The sequence below is a fragment of the Aotus nancymaae genome, unplaced genomic scaffold (assembly GCF_030222135.1).
Source record: "Aotus nancymaae isolate 86718 unplaced genomic scaffold, 86718_ANA_hifiasm-v0.15.2.pri h1tg000016l, whole genome shotgun sequence".
NCBI classification, from domain to species: domain Eukaryota; kingdom Metazoa; phylum Chordata; class Mammalia; order Primates; family Aotidae; genus Aotus; species Aotus nancymaae.
The window spans coordinates 28,969,781-28,989,547 of record NW_026988428.1 but is presented as its reverse complement, the minus strand read 5'-3'; the positions used below and the strand labels follow the sequence as shown (position 1 = coordinate 28,989,547).

Genomic DNA, 19,767 nt, shown 5'->3' with positions numbered 1-19,767 from the left:
TTTACAAATTATTTTACCACACGTGTTGTGAAACCCTACAACCATTCTATGCAGGAGTAATTCCCAGTTTACATCCTGAAGCTTTGATGAATTTAGAAACTTGCTTTAAGCCACAGAGCTATTAAGTAATATGTAGGTGCTATAAACTATGTGCCTTGGACTCTGCAGCTATGAGGGCGTGGTATTATCACAGTTCCTCTGGAAATACCTTGCTGGAGGTCACGTGTGAGTGGCAGTGACCAGACAAACAGAGAAACCGCATATACAGCAGGGAAAATCTCATATACAGCTGGGATATCTCCGTGTTAGTGCTGGGCTTTTTTGGATCTACATCGCAAGGCTACTACCTCGATTTTAGCATATGAAAATGAGGTTTTGAGCGCGTTGGTGATTTGCCCACTGCCACAAAGCCTGTACAATGGGCCAGGCGCGGTGGCTAACGCCTGTAAGCCCAGCACTTTGGGAGGCCGAGGAGGGCGGATTACCTGAAGTCAGGAGTTCGAGACCAGTCTGGGCAACAGTGGCGAAATCCCCTTTCTAACAAACATTTAAAAAATTAGCTGGGCGTGGTGGCGCGCGTCTGTAATCCTACCAACTCGGGAGATTGAGGCTTGAGAATCGCTTGAACCAGGAGGCGAAGGCCGCAGTGAGGCGAGATCGCGCCCCTGCACTCCAGCCTGGTGACAGAGCGAGACTCTGTCTCAAAAACAACAACAAATCCAGGACAATGCTTGCGGGCTCTCAATGCGGTATTATTTTCATCTCACCAAACTGACGTGGCCTGCGCTACATTCAGAGTCTCCAACAAACTCCAATACAAATAGGGTAATCTTCATTTTAGGAGCCTTCCTTGGAGAGACGTGGGGGAAGCGCCAGCTTAGCGCATAGCCTGAGGCTCCACCCTAGCTCCCTCTGAGCCCTACTCAGTACGCAGACGTCAGGCGGCTTTCTTCCGCTCGGCCCCTTTCCTTCGCTCTCTTCCCGCCATTCCCCGCCCCTTTCCCTCCCGGATGTTATTCTGGTTTTGCCGGATGTTGTTGTATGTCCAAGAGACACGTGAGGTTTTGCTACGTCATCACCAGGCACGCTCAGGAAACATGGCGACGGCTGGTGTTGTGAGCGGGAAGGTGGGTAACGGCTTCCAGGTCGGCTTTTCTCTGGGACAGGATGCTTTTGCTCCTTGGCAGCTGGATGGGGGAGGGACACGAGGGACTTTCTATGTCAGGACAACTCGTGGCGTCTGTAGGAGAAGACTGGGTGGTGTCAGCTGGTTTTCCAAAAATGCCAGTTTAGCCGCGGAGTTACAGAGCCGGCTTCTGTTCCAAGGCCAGCTGGGCCTCAGCGCTCTTCTGCCCCAGAGCAGAGGGGCTTTTATTCGTATTACCTTTACTAAGGGGCAGGTGGCTCTCTAGTTTTTTTTTCCCCTGATTCATTTTTCCTTGACTCTTAATTCTTTATGTCTACTCTTCTGACTCCAACGTCTTTTCTGTCTTTGAAGCGTAAACCCAACTTGCCGCATTCTTCTTTGCTACACTCTGGTGAAAATGTCTATGCTTCCTTCGGGAGGAGCTGAATAGGTGCTAGGCAGCTGTGCCCTTAGAGGAAACGAGTGTATTGGGTCTGTTTTTACCAAGCTGCTGAGTTGGTTGGTGATTGTGAGCAGCGGGACGTATTTCTTGAGAGAACTAGAGATTTACACCATCCTGCCTTGTCTAGGAAGCCGTCTATTCAAATATTTATTTCCTAGACCTTTCCTTGGGAGTAATGGTCATGCTGTTTTACGGAGGTCATCAGTGACACACTCCTAGTTCGTTGGAAACTAGGATTACGTGCGGAGGTTTCGTCGTATAGTGCCTATTCGCTTTCCGAGGGAACATCTTATGTATAGTTAGGGCTATCAGCTTTATGATAAGCCACTGGTGGTATTTCCCAGTGCAGTAGTATTTCCTAAACGGCTGGAATCAACTGAAGTGACTCATCGAACACCAAGGGTTGTTTACTCATTGCAGATAGCGTCCTCTGTTCCTTGAGTTTCACTCATGTCTCCCTGTTGCCTTCCCTACCCCATTTTGAATTATTCGACAGCGTTTGTGGTTTGGTGTTTGGAATGTTAGACCAGGCGGCTGCATAACAGATATGGGCTTGGTTTTGCTGTTAATCTGAAGTGTGACTTTGGAAAACTGGGCAGTTGTGACTTCTCTGTCTTTCCCGTTCTTTATCTGCAGAACGGAGGAGATGCCAATCATTATTTCTTGTATTGGAATTGTTAGGGTTATGTGAATTTAAAAAAAAAAGTCATAGAATTACATACTTGTACGTACTAGCTCTTTTAAATGATGAGTGGGCATCCTTTTTTGGATTGCTCATGTTCTTTGGTTGTCTTGTCAGTTTTTTACTTTTTATTTTAAGGGTGGATGCTGATACTCTGCTTGACTCGCTGCATATTTGAAGATTATCCTGTTTGATTTTCCATCTAAACTGATCCAGGCTAGGACTTTTCTTTTTTTTTTTTTTTGAAACGGAGTCTCACTCTGTCGCCCAGGCTGGAGTGCAGTGGCACGATCTTGGCTCACTGCAACCTCCACCTCCCAGCCTGCCTCAGGCTCCTGAGTAGCTGGGATTACAGGCGGGTGCCACCACGCCCAGCTACTTTTTTATATTTTTAGTTGATACGAGGTTTCACCATGTTGATCAGGCTGGTCTCGAACTCCTGACCTCGTGATCCACCCACTTCAGCCTCCCAAGGTGCTGGGATTACAGGTGTGAGCCACCACGCCTAGCCCAGGCTAGGACTTTTCAAGAGGGGATCCCTTCTATTTAAACATCTCCCTCTCTCAGGTTTGGATTGATTTTGAAAGAATCCTTGAGGCAATGAAGCAGAATTGTGAAATGAAAGACATTTTTCACTCTTTCCTTGCAGCTACTACCTTTCATAGTCTGACTTCTTAAAACTAGACTTATATTTCATAACTCTACTTCATAACCTCATTTATTGTCATTCACTGCAAATTCACACCTGTTGCTATCACTCCACTGAAACTAGTTTTCCATGCCAAAAGCTGCTCCTCCCAAATAATACTATCGTGAACAACAAAACCCACTTGTTTTCTCGTTAAGTTCGGATCTGGTTTAATGGCATCGTCTTTACCTGGTTCCATGTTAAACGTACTTGGAGGTCATTCCTATAACAAACTCTAATCAGTAACCATGTCCTACCAGTTTTACCTTAAGAGGTTCCTTAAATTTGCTGTATCTTCTTAGATAGTTCAGTCTTTTAGTTTTGCCAGATATTGTTGTGTGTTTGAGAGATGCTTGAGGTTCTGCTACGTGTTTTGATTTATTGATTTCTTGGCTGATTTTACTCCTTGTCTACAGTCTCTGCCCTTAGTCTTCTCTACACCATCACTGGAGTTATTTTTCTAATGTGCAAATCTGATACTCTCTTGATTTAAAAAGCAAATGACAACCCTTCACTTTTTTTTTTTTTTAACCATCAGCATTATAATAATAATCAAAGCTGGTTAATGTGACATAAAAAGACATGTTACTTTTATGCTTCCCTACTTCCTGGTCTTTTTTTTTTAGGAAAAGGGGTGGGGAGAAAATGTATGTGTATATTTACTTATTTCCCCTCTCCCTTCACCAAGGTTTAGCTAAGAGTTCTAGTTTAGAAATCCAGGGGAGTGAGTGTTAGCTAAGGCTTACAAAAATCACTTGTCATACTTTTTTAAAAAGTACAGATGCTGGGCTACCAGCTCTGTTGAATTAGAATCTCTCAGTAACTCCACCTAGGATGAAACTTTTCTTACAACTCTACTTGCTTTGAACTTGGGAGTTTCAGAAAGTGATGGAGGAAGTTAATCTCTGTCATATAGGGAAGCAGCAAAATGGTTAAGAGCTTGGTCTCTGAAGCTAATCTAGTTTTAGAAATTATCTTCACGCATTTACAAGCAACTTGAGTAAAATTACTTAACCTCTCTGTGCTTCAGTATCCTCATCTGTGATACAATAACAGTACCTACTTTATGGGCTTGGTATGAGGATTATTGGGTAAATATATTAGAACCTGTAGACTCACTAATCATCATGAGGTCAGATCTTGAAATGCTTAATCTGCACCTAGCATAGATTCTGGCACATAATAGGTATTCAGTGAAGAGGAAGAAGCAAGAAGTTATGAGAAAATGAAGAGCCACATGTGGTGGCTCATGCCTATAATCCCAGCACTTTGGGAGGCTGAGATGTGAGGATAACTTGAGTTCGGGAGTTCAGGACCAGCTTGGACAACATAATAAGAACCCATCTCTATGAAAAATCAAAAAAATGTAGCTGGTTGTGCTGATGTGTGCCTGTTGTCCCAGATACTTGGGAGGCTCAGGTAGGAGGATTGCTTGAGCCTGGGAGATGGAGGCTGCAGTGAGCTATGACAGTGCCACTACACTCCAGCTTGGGTGACAGAACAAGACCCTGTCTTAAAAAAAAAAAAAAAAAAAGAAAAGAAAAAGAAAAGGAGAGGGGATTAAATAGAGTGAGATAAATGAGAAATGGGTTCACTAATAGCTGTTTTGTTTCAGAGTTGTAAAATCCTATTGTACACTTCAGTTCACTCTAGGATTTCCCATTGTATTAGAATTTTTTTCTATTAAAAATTACTGGCCAGGCCCGGTGGCTTATGCCTGTAATCCCATCACTTTGGGACGCTGAGGTGGGGGATCAGGAGGTCAGGAGTTGGAGACCAGCCTGGCCAAGATGATGAAACCCCATCTTTACTAAAAATACAAAAGCTGGGCATGGTGGTACACGCCTATAGTCCCAACTACTCGGGAGGCTAAGGCTGGAGAATCGCTTGAACCCAGGGGACAGAGGTTGCAGTGAGCTGAGATTGCACCACTGCACTTCAGCCTGGGTGACAGGGACAGACTCCTTCTCAAAAAAAGAAAAAGAGCCGGGTGTGGTGGCTCATGCCTGTAATCCCAGCACTTTGGGAGGCCAAGGCGGGCAGATCATGAGGTGAAGAGATCAAGACCATCCTGGCCAACATGGTGAAACGCTGTCTCTCTTAAAAATACAAAAACTAGCTGGGCATGGTGGCACATGCCTGTAGTCCCAGCTAGTCGGGAGTCTGAGGCAGGAGAATCACTTGAACCTGGGAGGTGGAGATTGCACTCCAGCCTGGCAACAGAGCAAGACTCTGTCAAAAAAAAAAAAAAAAAAAGATAAAGAAAAAAAGAAAATTAATTAAGACAATAGGGAAATCAGCTGTTTTTTTTTCTTAATCAGAATTTGTGATGGCATTTTTAGTAAGAATTTATTTTGTAGCTTAAAATTGGCCCTAACCAATTCTTTTAAAATATGCTCATAGTCCTGTGAAATTTTTGTACTTTAGACAGATGGATATTCTCAGTATCTAGATTTTCCTGGAGACTTGTTTTCCTATACTAGATGTTGTAGCATGGTAATTACCTAGGATATAATAGGAGTATGTATTATTTTTAAATTTTTCTGGCATTCTGTAGTTCAGCATTTTCATATCTGCTATACTGAGTTCTTTGGATACAAGGGTGGTTAAACACAGACTTGTATTATTATTGTCAATTTATTTTTGCTACAGTCTTTCTCTGTCACCCAGGCTGGAGTGCAGTGGTATGGTCATGGATCATTGCAGCCCTGACTATGTGTGTCCTCAAACTCCTAAATTGTTCCTGTCTTCTATCTGACTTAGCTTGGCACACTGATATCCTTGAGAAACAATACTAGTTCTGCCTTCTGCCCTTCCTTGAGAGTTGTACCCTTCTCTATATCTCAAAGGCTCACTCTTCAGACTATCCGTGATGTATTACCCTTACAACCACCTGTATTCTGCATTTTTTTTAGTTCCACAGTCATTACTGATTAACACATCCCAGATAAAACTCATTGTTTGCTTTCTTCTTTCTGTTCTCCCTGTCAGTAAATGACCTCATCTACACAGTTTTGCCCTTGACTGTTCTCTCCTCACCTCTCACATCTAATCAGTCATGAAGTCTTGTCATTTTGATCTTGTAAATATCTTTCTAAGCCATCTGCCTTTCCTCATCCCACTACCATTGCCTCAGTTCAAGCAACCATGAGTCTCTCCCTCCCTGGATTACTGCAGCTGTTTGTTCTTGGCCCTGCTGCCACCTTACTGGCTTAGGAAAGGCAAGTTTCTAGTTGGTTTTGTCTGCCTTCAGGATAAATTTCAAACTCCTAAATTCTTTAGCATGGCTTATGCAACCCTTTATGATCTGATCTGGTCTCTATTTTTGTTTCTAAACTATTTAGACTCTACTCTCTGGCATATTGGTTTCGATCAAGAACTGAATTGCTTGCTCTGTATAAAATATACCCTCTGCTAAGAACATACGTCCTTCGGTTCTCTGTACTCTCTACTAATTACAATTGCCATTATTCAGATCTCAGTTTATATTTCACTCTAAGTAAGTCTTCCTGATTCTCACTCTATCTGAGCCTCCTAAATCTAGGTAAGACAGCATTTGTTAGGGCTTGCTGTGGCAGCCTATTGGTACTTATGTGTTGTAATTGTCTGTTTTCTTGTCCTAATTCCCAGTTAGATTGTAACTGCTGTGGAGGCAGTGACTGAGTCTTATTTATTTATACCTAGGAGTACCTTGCTCTGTACCTGCCACATGGTAGGCATTTACTGTATATTTATTGAAGAAGTAACTGAAAAGGGTATCTCATTCAGGATTCTCTGCATTCCTCGATCATGCTCTACTATAAACATTGATTTACTGGCTTACATGATATTGCCAGGTTAGTCAGACACTTTTCATTTGTGTGTGTTTTTTCCACTGACACCTTTTATTCCCAGCATCTGGTTGGTGCTCATAAATGCGCTGAGTGTATGAGTAAAGAAACTCCAAATCAGATTAGGTGGAATTGGGAATAGTTCTGAGAGTTTGGGCAGGCTATTGCTTATGTTCTTTTCTGAAGGATTTAGTAGAAGTTATTTGCAAAGAGAAAGGATAAAAGGGTGTTCGAGGTAGATGAGAGAGAATAAACCTGGAAAGAGGCACAAAGCTTTCAGGTAACAGAGGAGTTCTGAGTGGCCCAAAGCAGAATGTTGTATGTGTTGCAGAGTATAAGGAAGTATGGCCTCACTATAGAGGTAAAGGGTGAAGTCAGATTTTTAAGCTCCTGTGTGGTATAACCAGATGGATATTTTGTAAAGGTTAGTTTGGGTAGTGGTTATACATTATGCACCTTACACAGATAATTGGAAGGTGATTTGATCGGGAGAAGAGAGATTAGAATGTTATTTTAGTGATTTAGGCTAGAAATGATGAGGGGCCAGTGTCAGATGAGACGGTTTGGATGGTGAAAGGGACATTTAGGATAACTAAGTGGATGAGATATCTTTGACAAAATTGGGAATATTAGAAGAAGAGCAGGTTTAGATAGAACACATTGAGTTTAAGATGGCTTGTTGAAGTAGAGATATCAAGTAGGTGCTTAGATATTTGGGTATGGAGCCCGTTAGGATGCTCAGTCTTGCATTTCCTGGGGATCCCTTCTGGAGCCAAAATCTCAAATTATCATCTTTATGCCAAATAGTTTTTAAATAAACTGAACTTTTGAAACTTTTTTGGTTGTTATATTAGCCTAAAAGTTCACATAATTGCTAAAGTCAAGAATGTATGTTGTGTATGGCAGGTGATGAGTTTCCAAGTTTGGAGAAAGATTTAGTGCAGTCATTTTACCCTAAACTTACTAGTACATTTAAAATATTTGGGTTGGATGTTTTCCTTTATCTTCCATTTTTGGAAATAAAGATTATAATAATCCTAATATAAGTAAAAATTCATTCTTAAGTGTAAGGACAGTATAAAAATTACTGTATTTTGAAGATTCCTTATTTTTTCCAGCTCTTTGTGTCAGGAAGGACGTTCTTGAGTTGGATTGTGCAAAAAAGTACACTCTGTCTAAATAAAAGTTGAATTTATCTGTTTTTCTGCCTCATTTTTGCTTTTTAATTAAAACTTCTGCTAAATTAGGGGTGAAAAAATTTATTCTAAAATGTTTACTGTGGTCACCAGAGGTTTTTTAATAAGTTATGTTTGACATAGCTCCTTTGCTAGAGGAGAAAAACAAAATGCAGTTTCTTTTGCTGTTAGCAGGCCATCATTGGAAGTTTTATACATGTACTTATTTGCTTGGGCATCTTAGCAATACTTAAGAATAAACAAGAGCCTGGAGGGCTTGAGACATTTTTATCCTAAAAGGAAAACTTTCATCTTTTTTTGTGGTACTTTTACACTTAGAATATTTCTTCTTGTGTAGATATTTTACCTTTATAATAATATTGCTAGCCACATGCAGGCAAGGAACTATAATACCTTTCAATCTTTCTGTTCTTTATGGTGTCTGGCACATAATTGTTTAATAAAAATTTGTTGAATTGAGTTTTATACAATCAGTTTAGCACCACCAAGTGGCAAGTCTTTGAATGCTCTTGGTACATTTTGCTTCCTGTGGACACCTGATTCCAAATTAAGTGTGGGTGTGATTATTTATTAACTATTTTTTTGAGGCAAGACTAATTTCTTTTTGTTGTTGTTTTTTTCTTTTTAGTGAGAATGTCCTCATGTATTTGTGTATTTTTAGTTAGGTTTTTACAGTTTACAACAAGAGACTTTTCATGTAAATTATTTTTTATACAACTCTTTCTTTTTTTTTTTTTTTCCTGAGACATGATTTTGCTTCGCGGCCCAGGTAGAAGTGCAGTGGTGTGCTCTTGGCTCACAGCAGCCTCCACCTCCTGGGCTCAAGTGATCCTCCTATTTCAGCCTCTGAGTAGCTGGGACTGCAGGCGTGTACCATCACACCCAGCTAATTTTTGTATTTTTTGTAGTGATGGGGTGTTGCCATGTTGCTCCGTCTGGTTTCTTGGCCTCAAGTGATCCGCTCACCTCAGCCTCTCAAAGTGCTGGGATTACAAGTGTGAGCCACCGTACCTGGCCTATACAGCTATTTTTGAGATACAATTGACATAATAGGCCACATTATTTAGGGTATACAACTTTTGATGTTTGTGTACACCATGAACCCATGAACACAATTAAGATAATGACATTTCCACCACCTCTGTAAGTTTTCTCTTGACTCACTGTACTCCCATCATTCCATCTGTCCTTAGGCAACCACTGAGCATTTTTTTGTCACTATAAATTAGTTTTAATTTTCTAGAACTTTATATAAATGGAATTATATAGTATATACTCTGTTTTTGTGTGGCTTTCTTTATTCAGGTTAATTATTTTGAGATTCATTCATGTTGTTGTTATGTATCATTATGTTTTTTTATTTCCAAATAATATCTATTGGGCCGGGCACGGTAGTTCACGCCTGTGAGATTCCAGATTCATTCCAAAAGCAACTTCTATTTCTTCAAAGAGCAAAAGAGAGAAGGTTCTTATGGTGAGCTGTAGATTCAGCATCATTATATGTTACACTGGTAGTCCAGATTGATGAAAATAATACTTTGTGAATCATCAGTCACTACAACCCTTAAGCTCCTGAGCTGCATTGGAGGCAACATCTCAAAGATACTTGGCTACAAAATGCTAAGTTTCCCCAGAAGGGTATTGACCCATTATTGCAGGAGTGCTTCTATAGCTCTAAACTCAAAAGGTTAAAGGGTTTATAACAAGTTGACCCCCTCCAGACAACTGTGAAGGGAGTTCCCAGAACACCCATTGCTCTGAGTTTAAATTACGATGATCTAATGTCAGAAGACACTCTGGAGTTATCTCAGCTTTCAAATACTCCATTCTCATGATAATCCTATTGTTTCTGATTGTCATACTCATTACATGCTGAAATCTCAAATCTCTGACCTGAAGACCTAGCTCTTGGTATAACTCAGTTTTCTTCCTTACAAAAGAAGTACAATTTCTCTGTTTGTCAAGTATTATCACAGTAAATACTGGGGCTACACTGGCTAGAGTGGTTTGAGAGACATCAAAAGTTCTAAACCAGTACATTTCACCTGCCATGCAGAGCCAGTGGGGTCTGCACAGTAGTGCGACCCAGCTTCTTCTGAGCAGGTTGGCTGTGCAGTTACAGGCAGCAATGGGACAAGCCACAGAGTTTTTGTTCTGTTGCCTAGGCTGAAGTACAGTAATAAGATCATGGCTCACTACAACTTTGAATTCCTGGGCTCAAGTGATCCTCTGCCTCAGCCTCCTAAGTATAGGACTACAGGCATGTGCCACCATTCCTGACTAATTTTTTTTATTTTGTAGACATGGGGTCTAGCTGTGTTGCCCAGGCTGGTGTTGAACTCCTGCCCTCAGGCGATTCTCCTGCCTTGGCCTCTGTATTCGTCAGTTCTCACACTGCTATAAAGAAATACCTGAGACCTGGTAATTTATAGAGAAAAGAGGTTTAATTGGCTCATGGTTCTACAGGCTGTACAGGAAGCATGATGCTGGCATCTGCTCAGCTTCTAGGGAGACCTCAGGAAACTTAGTCATGGTGGAAGGCAAAGAGTGAGCCAACACTTCACATAGAGCAGGAGGAAGTGGGGGAGGTGCCACACACTTCCAGATCTCATGAGAACTCACTATTATGATGACAGCATCAAGAGTGAATGGTGTTAAACCGTGAGAAACCACCCCCTTATCCCTAACCTCTCACCAGGCCCCACCTCCAATATTGAGGATTGCAATTCAACATGAGATTTGGGTGGGGACACAGATCCAAACCATATTATTCCACTTTTGATCCCTCCCAAACCTCATGTCCTTATCACATTTCAAAATAGAATCATACTTTCCCAGTACAGTAGTCCCTCAAAGTCTTAACTCATTTCCAGCATTAACTCAGAAGTCCTAAGTCCAGAGTTTCATCTCAGACAAAGCTATTCCTTTCCACCTATGAGGCTGTAAAATCAAAAACAAGTTAGTTATTCCCAAGATTCAGTGGGGTTATAGGCATTGGGTAAACATTCCCATTCCAAAAGGGAAAAATAGTCAAAAGAAAGGGGCTACAGGCCCATGCAAGTTTGAAACCCAACAGGGCGGTCATTAAGTTTTAAAGCTCCAAAATAATCTCTTTTGACTTCATGTCCCACACCTGGGCACACTGATGCAAGGGATGGGTACCCAAGGCCTTGAACAGCTCTGCCCTGTGGTGTTGCAGGGCTTAGCCCCTGTGGCTGCTCTCAAGGGCTGGCCTTGTGTGCTTGTGGCTCTTCCATGCTGAGAGTGCAAGCTGTTGGTGGATATATCATTCTGGGATTTGAAGGACAGTGGCCCTCTTCTCATAGCTCCATTAGGCAGTGCCGTTGTGGGGACTCTATGTGGGGCTCCAATCCCACATTTCTCCCCCTCACTGCCCTAGTAGAGGTTCTCTATGAGGGTTCTGCCCCTGCGGCAGGGTTCTGCTTGCACTACCAGGCTTTTCCATACATCCTCTGAATTCTAGGCAGAGACTCTCAAGCTTCAGCTGTTGCATTCTGTGCACCTGCAGGCTTAACATCATGTGTAAACTGCTAGGGCTTATAGCTTGCACCTTCTGAAGCAGCGGCCTGAGCTTTACCAGGGCCCTTATGAGCCACAGCTGAAGCTGGAGTAGCTGGGATGCAGGGAGCAGTGTCCTGAGGTTGTGCAGTGCAGCACGGTCCTGGACCTAGCCAAGGAAACCGTTTTTTCCTCCTAGGCCTTGGTCCTGTAATGGGAATGGCTGCTGCAAAGGACTCTGAAATGCCTTTAAGTCCTTTTCCCCATGTCTTGGCTATCAGCACTTGTCTTTTTGTTAGTTATGCAAATTTCTGCCATGGGCTTCAATTCTTCTCCTGAAAATGGGCTTTTCTTTATGCCACGTGGCCAGGCTGCAGATTTTCTAGTTTTATATTCCGCTTACCTTTTAAATATAAGTTCCAGTTACATGTCATTTCTTTGCTTACATGTATGAGCATAGGTTGTTAGAAGCAGCCAGGTCACATCGTGAACACTTTGCTGCTTAGAAATTTCTTCCACTAGATACCCTAAATCATCCCTCTTAAGTTCGGAGTTCCACAGATCCCAAGAGCAGGGTCATAATGCAACCAGGCTGTTTGCTAAGACATAACAAAAGTGACCGTTACCCCAGTTCCCAGTAGTTTCTCATTTCCATCTGAGACCTCCTCAGCCTAGCCTTCTCTCTCCATATCACTACCAGCATTTTGGTCACAACCGTTCAACCAGTCTTTAGGAAGTTCCAAACTTTCCCCCATCTTCCTGTCTTCTTCTGAACCCTCCACACTCTTCTGACCTCTGTCTGTTACCTAGTTTCAAAGCTACTCCCACATTTTCAGGTGTCTTTATAGCAACCCCATTCCTGGTACCACTTTTCTGTATTAGTCAATTCTTACTCATTGCTCTAAAGAAATACCTGAGACTGGGCAATTTATAGAAAAAAGAGGTTTAATTGGTTTACAGTTCTTCATGCTGTATGGGAAGTGTGATGCTGGCATCTGCTCAGCTTCTAGGGAGGCCTCAGGAAACTTACAATGATGGTGGAAGGTGAAGGGGAGCCAGCACTTCACATGGCCAGAGCAGAAGGAAGAGAGAGAGGGGAGATGCCACATATTTTTAAACAATCAGATCTCACGAGAACTCACTATTGCCATGACAGCATCAAGTGGAATGGTGTTAAACCATGAGAAACTGCCCCCATAATCCCATTACCTGCCACCAGGCCCCACCTCCAACATTGGGGATTAGAATTTAACATGAAATCAGGACAGGGACACAGATCCAAACCATACCACCCTCCCAAAGTGCTGGGATTACAGGCCACTGCACCTGGCCAAGTTGTGACTTTAGTGTCTAGAACACATGGAATAGACTTGAAATAAATACTTTAATATCCTTCACTACTGATTATTTATGTCATTCTGTGGCCATTTGTAATTGATTGCTTTTTCTTTTTGTTATAGGTTATATTTTCCTGGCACTTAGCATGCCTTAAGTGGTAAATTTTTTACTGGATGTCAGATATGTTAAATTCTCTTTTTGGATGCTAGATATTTTTGTGTTCTGTAAAATATTACTGAGCTTTATGTTAGAAGGCACTTAAGTTGCTTGGAGACAGTTTTGGTACTTTTGGGTCTTGCTTTTAAACTTTGCTAAATGGGATCAGCACAGCGTTTATTGTAGAGCTAATTTTGCCTCACTGACAAGACTATTCTACCCAGTGCTTTGTGATCGATGAGGTTTCCCACCCTGACTGGTGCAAACAGCTATGTGAGCCTGCAGATAGTTTCTTCTAATAGTTTCCCTCTTGCCTTGAAGAGTTTACTGACAAACATGCACTGTTCCGTATTCTGCTGAATACTCAAGGAAGACTTCAGATTTCTTGAGTTTCCTGTGTGTACTTCTCTTTTTTCTGGTACTTTCTCCCAGGAATTCTAGCTGTGTTGGCATCTCCCATTTCCCACATCTCTCTCCTCACTGGACACCTTCTGAGTTTCCTCTCCCTTTCCCATAACTGGGAACTCAAGACAGTAAGCTAGGCAATTGTATTGCTCACTTAATTTGGTTCCTTTCTCTCAGTAGTCACTGTCTGCTTCATTGTTTGATGGAGAGTATCTTGAAACCATTGTTTCATAGATTGGTCAGTATTTTTAGTTTATTATTAATAATATTATTATTGTTTTCCTGGTGGGAGATTAAATCCAGCCTGTCATTTTATCTTGGCCAGAAGTGGAAGTTTTTGTATAGGGTTTCTTTTTCCTTTTTGTTTTTGGTGGAATTAATACCTATCTCTTCTGTACATGTTTTTTTTCCCCCCTTCAATCCTAGGCTGAATGTTTGTGTTCCAAATTTGTTCTCTTTGTTGTTCTGAACTCTTAAGATAGCTATTTTCTCCCCAGATTTTACTATTTCCTTCTTGTTGGTCTATATTAATTCTCTTCTGTTCTGTACCTTCTGACAGGTGACATTATCAGCAAGACGTTCAAGAATTTTAACAGATGGTATGTATTTAGAGAGAGTGCCAGTAGATATTTGGGTAGCTGAAGGTTATCATCGTCTACATAGAGTGGTTTTATACCAGTTTGTAATTTGTATTAAAGTGTCTTTTTTGACCGGGCTTAGTGGCTCACACCTGTAATCCCAGCACTTTAGGAGGCTGAAGCAGGTGGATCACGAGGTCAGGAGTTTAAGACCAGCCTGACCAACATGGTGTAACCCTGTCTCTACTAAAAATACAAAAATTAGCCAGGCGTCATGGTGCACGCCTGGAATCCCAGCTACTTGGGAGACTGAGGCAGGAGAATTGCTCGAACCCGGGAGGCACAGGTTGCAGTGAGCCAAGCCACTGTGCTCCAGCCTGGGAGACAGAGTGGGACTCCATCTCAAAAAAAAAAAGAAAAGAAGAGTAGAAAAGTATTTTTTTCTTTCGTCTCATTGATAGTCTGTATAATCTTCCAAAACAATAGCATTCCTTACCCACCCCACCCCACTGCCTTTTCTTTTGCAGGTTCATATGATGATAGGTAGTACTACTTCCTCACATATCTGCTTGATCTGTCCTTCCCTTTCTTTTTCTCAAGGTATATTTTTCCATTGTTGAATCTGTGTCATATTTTCCATCAGATAAATATTCCTTCTATACCCTTGAGATTTGATTTAGATCCTATTTAAGACTTTACATTTTGTGTGTTAGTTCATTTTCACACTGCTATAAAGAAATACCTGAGACTAGGTAATTTATAAAGGAAGGTTTGATTGACTCAGAATTTCGCATGGCTGGGGAGGCCTCAGGAAACTTCATGGAGGAAGGTGAAGGGGAAGCAAGGCATGTCTTACATGGCGGCAGGGGAGAGTGCTCAGGGGCAACTGCCACTTTTAAACCATCACATCTTTTGAGAACTTTCTTACTATCATGAGAACAGTGTGGGGGAAACTGTCCTTATGATCCAGTCACACCCCACTGGCTCCCTCCCTTGATACGTGGAGATTACAATTTGAGATTAGATTTGAGTGGGGACACAGTTGAACCATATCATTTTGTGTTTATTACCAGTAATTTTTAGCATTTTTGTTGTAAAACAAAATTCAGATACTGAAAATCACACTTTTTATATATTTGAATGAGTCATAGGCAAGCTTTCTTGTAATCACCACTCATGTTAAGAAATAGACCTTTGTGGATAACTCCAGATGACCTTCCATGTACCACCCTTGTCTCCTAAGTAACCATTATCCTAACTTTTACCATAATCACTTTCTTGGATTTATTAGTAGTAATATTAAAACATAGCTATTGTGTCATTTTTTAAAAAAGTTCTTCCATATCTTCTACTTAATATTACTGGGTAACATTAAGTTTTTCTCAATCAGTTGCATCTTTGGTCTTTTTTTTTTATATGTGATATCTTATTTTGGGGGGGTATGTTGTTATTCTCTTCCAATTTCAACTTTAATCATTTAATCAATACATTATTTCTTGATTTTGAAAGATTGGACCATACAGAAATTATGGTTCACCCACCCCCATACTGCCAAACCTCCCAAATCTTGATTTCGACACTATGTATCCTTCGTGCAATTTTCGTATTCAGTGTTCTCTGCCAGATGAACTGGAAGATGAAAACATCATTTATATCCCCATTAGGTCTGTATTCCAGATAAGTTTTTGCCATATAATTTGTTCCCTTATAAAATATCACAAATTAGTAAGTTGTTAGGCTTGGGGATCTTATATAGACTTTTAGTAATATCTCAGATATGGTCTGGGAGACTGATTAGGCTATTCTGTTTTTACATATTGATACCTCTGTATCCCTAAGTTAACGGTCATGGGAAGTCTTTATTGCTTCTTCTGTTATTTGGGATGCATGGTGCTGATTCTTTGTAGAATTTGGCTTCTTAGGTAAGGAGTCTCAAACACGTTGCACATCTCTGGTAGTGTAGGCTTTTGTTTCAGTCTTTTTCTTCTTTTAGCCTTCCGTTTGCCAGATTCCGGATTGTAATTTCCATAGATGGTTACCTTCTTGAGATACATATTTTTTTCTTTTTTTTTCCTGACTTATTATTATTTTTTTGATTTTTCCTGTGAGCTCTTCATCTCTCAAATCTTAAGTAGTAGAAAGGAAGAAAGTGACTGCTGATGCTCTTTCTTTGTTTTCCATAGTACAGAGGACCTACTCATATTCACAGCACTGGTAGTTGGTGAATACTCCAGATTAGGATGCAAACAGCACGTAGGATATTGGATTAGTTTTGTCAGTGTCCATATGTGCTGAGTCTTAAGTTGATAGCTTTTTTCATTATGTACTCTTTGGACAAATAAAACTTGTAGAGTAGACCTTTGAGTCTCACCTCCAAAGTAGTGGAAGAACCTTGAGCAAATCACTTAATTTCCTTGCAGTTTTTTCAGTTACAAGATGGGAATGATATGGCTGTCCAACTGAATTTTGAGGGTCAGATGTGATAATGTAGAAATATTTTTGTAAAGTAATGCATAATAAAAATATTACATAGCAGATAAAAGCATGTGAAGTTTTCTTTTTAAAAGTTTTTAATTTAATTTTTTTTTTCTTAAGAGAAGTGGGCATCTTACTTTACTGCCCAGGATGGTCTTGAACTCCTGATCTCAAGCAGTCCTCCTGCTTTGGCCTTCCAGTATCCTGGGATTACAGGTGTGATACACTGTGCCTGGGCAGAACCTTTCTTTTTATTTTGCATTAGAGATCATGAATAAAATCAGAGTAAAGAAATTGAAAGCTTATTCTACTAACAAATGTTATCTGAGATGAAGTTCTTCACATCATCATTGTTTCCTGTAGCAAAATAATTTTTTGTAACAAATATGCCTGGAGATATCTTTTCAAATGTCAGTTATTACAATTGATAAACATAGAAGCAGAATGTTCTGTGGCAGAATGATATTCCTCAGGAATCAATTCATGATAGAGTCTAATTAAGAAATATCATCTTCATTGTTACATATTATTAAAGTTTTAATTGGATTTTTAAAAAAATCTAGATTTTGCTTTTATTATTTTTAATTGGCCCATAATTGTACATATTTATGTGGTACAGTGTGATAATTTGATATATGAATATATTGTGTAATAAGCAAATCTTAGTATATCTATCACTTTGAACATTTATTATTTCTTTGTGTTGGAAGCATTCAAGATCTGCTCTTCTAACTATTTGAAAATATACAATAAATCATTAATTATATCATGCGATAGGGCTGTAGAACACTAGAATTTATTCTTCCTGTTGAGCTGTATTTTTGTATTCATTAACCAACCTTTGTCTATTCCCCTTCCCCCAACCCTTCCCTACCTATAGTAGCTGCTGTTCTACTTTCTACTTCTATGAAGTCAACTTTTTGGTTTCCACATATGAGTTAGAACATGTGGTATTTATCTTTCTGTGCCTTATTTTACTTAACATGTGTCCTTTATGTTGCTGCAAATGACAGAATTTTTTTCATTTTTATGGCTTAATAGTATACCATTGTGCATATATGCCACATTTTATTCCTTTCTTTTCTTTTTTTTTTTCTTGTTTTGAGACAGAGTTTCTCTCTTGTTGCCCAGGCTGGAGTGCAATTGTGCGATCTCGGCTCACTGCAGCCTCTGCCTCCCGGGTGTAAGTGATTCTTCTGCCTCAGCCTCCCGAGTAGCTGAAATTACAGGCATGCACCACCACACCTGGCTAATTTTGTATTTTCAGTAGAGACAGGTTTTCTCCATGTTGGTCAGGCTGGTCTCGAATACCCAACTTCAGGTGATTCACCCGTCTCAGCCTCCCAAAATGCTGGGATTATAGGCGTGAGCCACTGTGCCCGGCCACCACATTTTCTTTATCAAGTGATCTGTTGATAGACTCTTACATTGACTCCGTATTTGGCTTTTGTGAGTAGTGTTGCATTAAACATGGGAGTGCTTCTTTGACATACTGGTTTTCTTTTGATATATACTCAAAAGTGAGATTACTGAATCATAGGTAATTCTTTTTTTTTTTTTTTTTTTTTGAGATGGAGTCTTGCTTTGTTGCTCAGGCTGATGTGCAGTGGTGCAGTCTTGGCTTACTGCAACCTTCAATTTCTGGGTTCAGGCAGTCTCCCCAGCTCAGCCTCCTGAATAGCTGGGACTACAAGCGTGTGCCACCATGCCTGGCTAATGATTTTTTTAAATTTTTGTAGAGATGGGGTTTTCCATGTTGCCCAAGCTGGTCTTGACCTCCTGATCTCAAGCCATCTGCCTGTCTTGGCCTCCCAAAGTGTTGGGATTACAGGTGTGAGGTGTGAGCCATCGCGTCCAGCCACTGTTTATAGTTTTTGAGGAACCTTCATACTGTTTTCTTCAGTTGTTGTACCAATTTACATACCCACCAGGAGTGTATAAAAGTTATCTTTTCTCCATATCCTCACCAGCATTTTTTTTTTTTTTTTTTGTATTTTGGATGATAGAAAGTTAGTCATCAGTTAATTAGCCTTTCTGGGATGAGATGGTATTCATTGAAGTTTTGATTTGTATTCTACTGATCAGTGATGTTGAACATTTCTTTCATATACCTGTTAGCCATTTGTGTGTGTGTGTTTTTTTGTCATTGGTATTTTTTAATGTAGGTGTAGAGTTTATTTGGGCCAAGATTGAGGATTGCATTCCAGGAGCATAAAGTTTCCTTGAATATAAACCCCCTGTAAGTCTTCTTTTGAGAGATAATAGCTCATTTGTCCATTTTTAAATTGGAGTATTTTTTTTTCTGTTGAGTTTTTTGACTTTCTTTTATGTTCTGGATATTAAATCCTTGTTAGATACATAGTTTGCAGGTATTTTCTCCCATTCTACAGTTTGTATCTTTATTCTGTTGATTGTTTGCTGTGCTGTGCAGAAGCTGTTAGTTTGAGGTAATCCTGTTTGTTTTTTCTCTTGTTGCCAGTGCTTTTACAGTCTTCTCTATAAAATCTTCTTCCTGATCATTGTCCTGAAGAATTTCCTCTAGTAGTTTTTGAGGCATTTTCTTACAATAGTTTCATATTTTTGGATCTGACATTTAAACCTTCAATCCTTTTTTTTTTGAGATTGCTGTGTTGCTCAGGCTGGAATGCAGTAGAGTGATCTTAGCTCACTGCACCCTTTATCTCCCAGGTTCAAGCAATTTGTCTGCCTCAGCCTCCTGAGTAGCTGGGATCACAGGCACTCACCACCATGCCCAGCTAACTTTTTTGGTATTTTTAGTAGAGATGGGGTTTCGCCATGTTGGCCAGGCTGGTCTTGAACTCCCAACCTCAGGTGATCTGCCTGACTCAGCCTTGCAAAGTACTGAGATTACAAGCATGAACCACCACGTCCAGCCCTTCAATCCATTTTGAGTTGATTTTTGTATGTGGTGAGAGATAGGGTTCTAGTTTCATTTTTCTGCTTATACATATTTTGTTTTCCCAGCACCATTCATGGAAGAGACTGTTTCTTCCTCAAAGAATGTTCTTGGTGACTTTGTCAAAAATTAGTTGGCTCTAAATTTATTTCTGGCTTCCTTATTCTATTTAATTGATCTGTGTATGTTTTTATGTCAGTACCATGCTGTTTTCATTACTGTAGGTTTGTAGTATACCTTGAAGTCTGGTATTGTGATGCCTCCAGCTTTGTTCTTTTTGCTCAGGATTGCTTTGGCTATTTGGGGTCTTTGGGATTCCATATGAATTTTAGGATTGTTTTTCAATTTCTGGGAACATTGTCATTGGTATTTCGATAGGGATTGCATTGAATGT

At 40.4% G+C, this 19,767-nt stretch overlaps 1 protein-coding gene and 1 pseudogene across 4 annotated transcripts in view; one reads left to right on the top strand and one right to left on the bottom strand.

The window, feature by feature from the left end:
* The first annotated feature begins 1,044 nt into the window (after nt 1-1,044).
* Nucleotides 1,045-19,767, top strand: part of TBC1D15 (TBC1 domain family member 15) — a 75,783-nt gene continuing 57,060 nt past the window's right edge. For 2 of the 4 annotated variants that reach the window (XM_012441406.2, XM_012441403.2), the window contains exon 1: nt 1,045-1,127. In XM_012441406.2, coding sequence (XP_012296829.2) covers nt 1,098-1,127 — 30 coding nt within the window. In that variant the 5' untranslated portion in view covers nt 1,045-1,097. Of the gene's footprint in view, nt 1,128-13,973; nt 14,003-16,655; nt 16,673-19,767 lie in introns of those variants that run through there. The other 2 variants (XM_064376988.1, XM_064376989.1) reach the window with 2 other exon arrangements.
* LOC135275214 (magnesium transporter MRS2 homolog, mitochondrial-like) lies at nt 9,596-13,451 on the bottom strand (annotated as a pseudogene).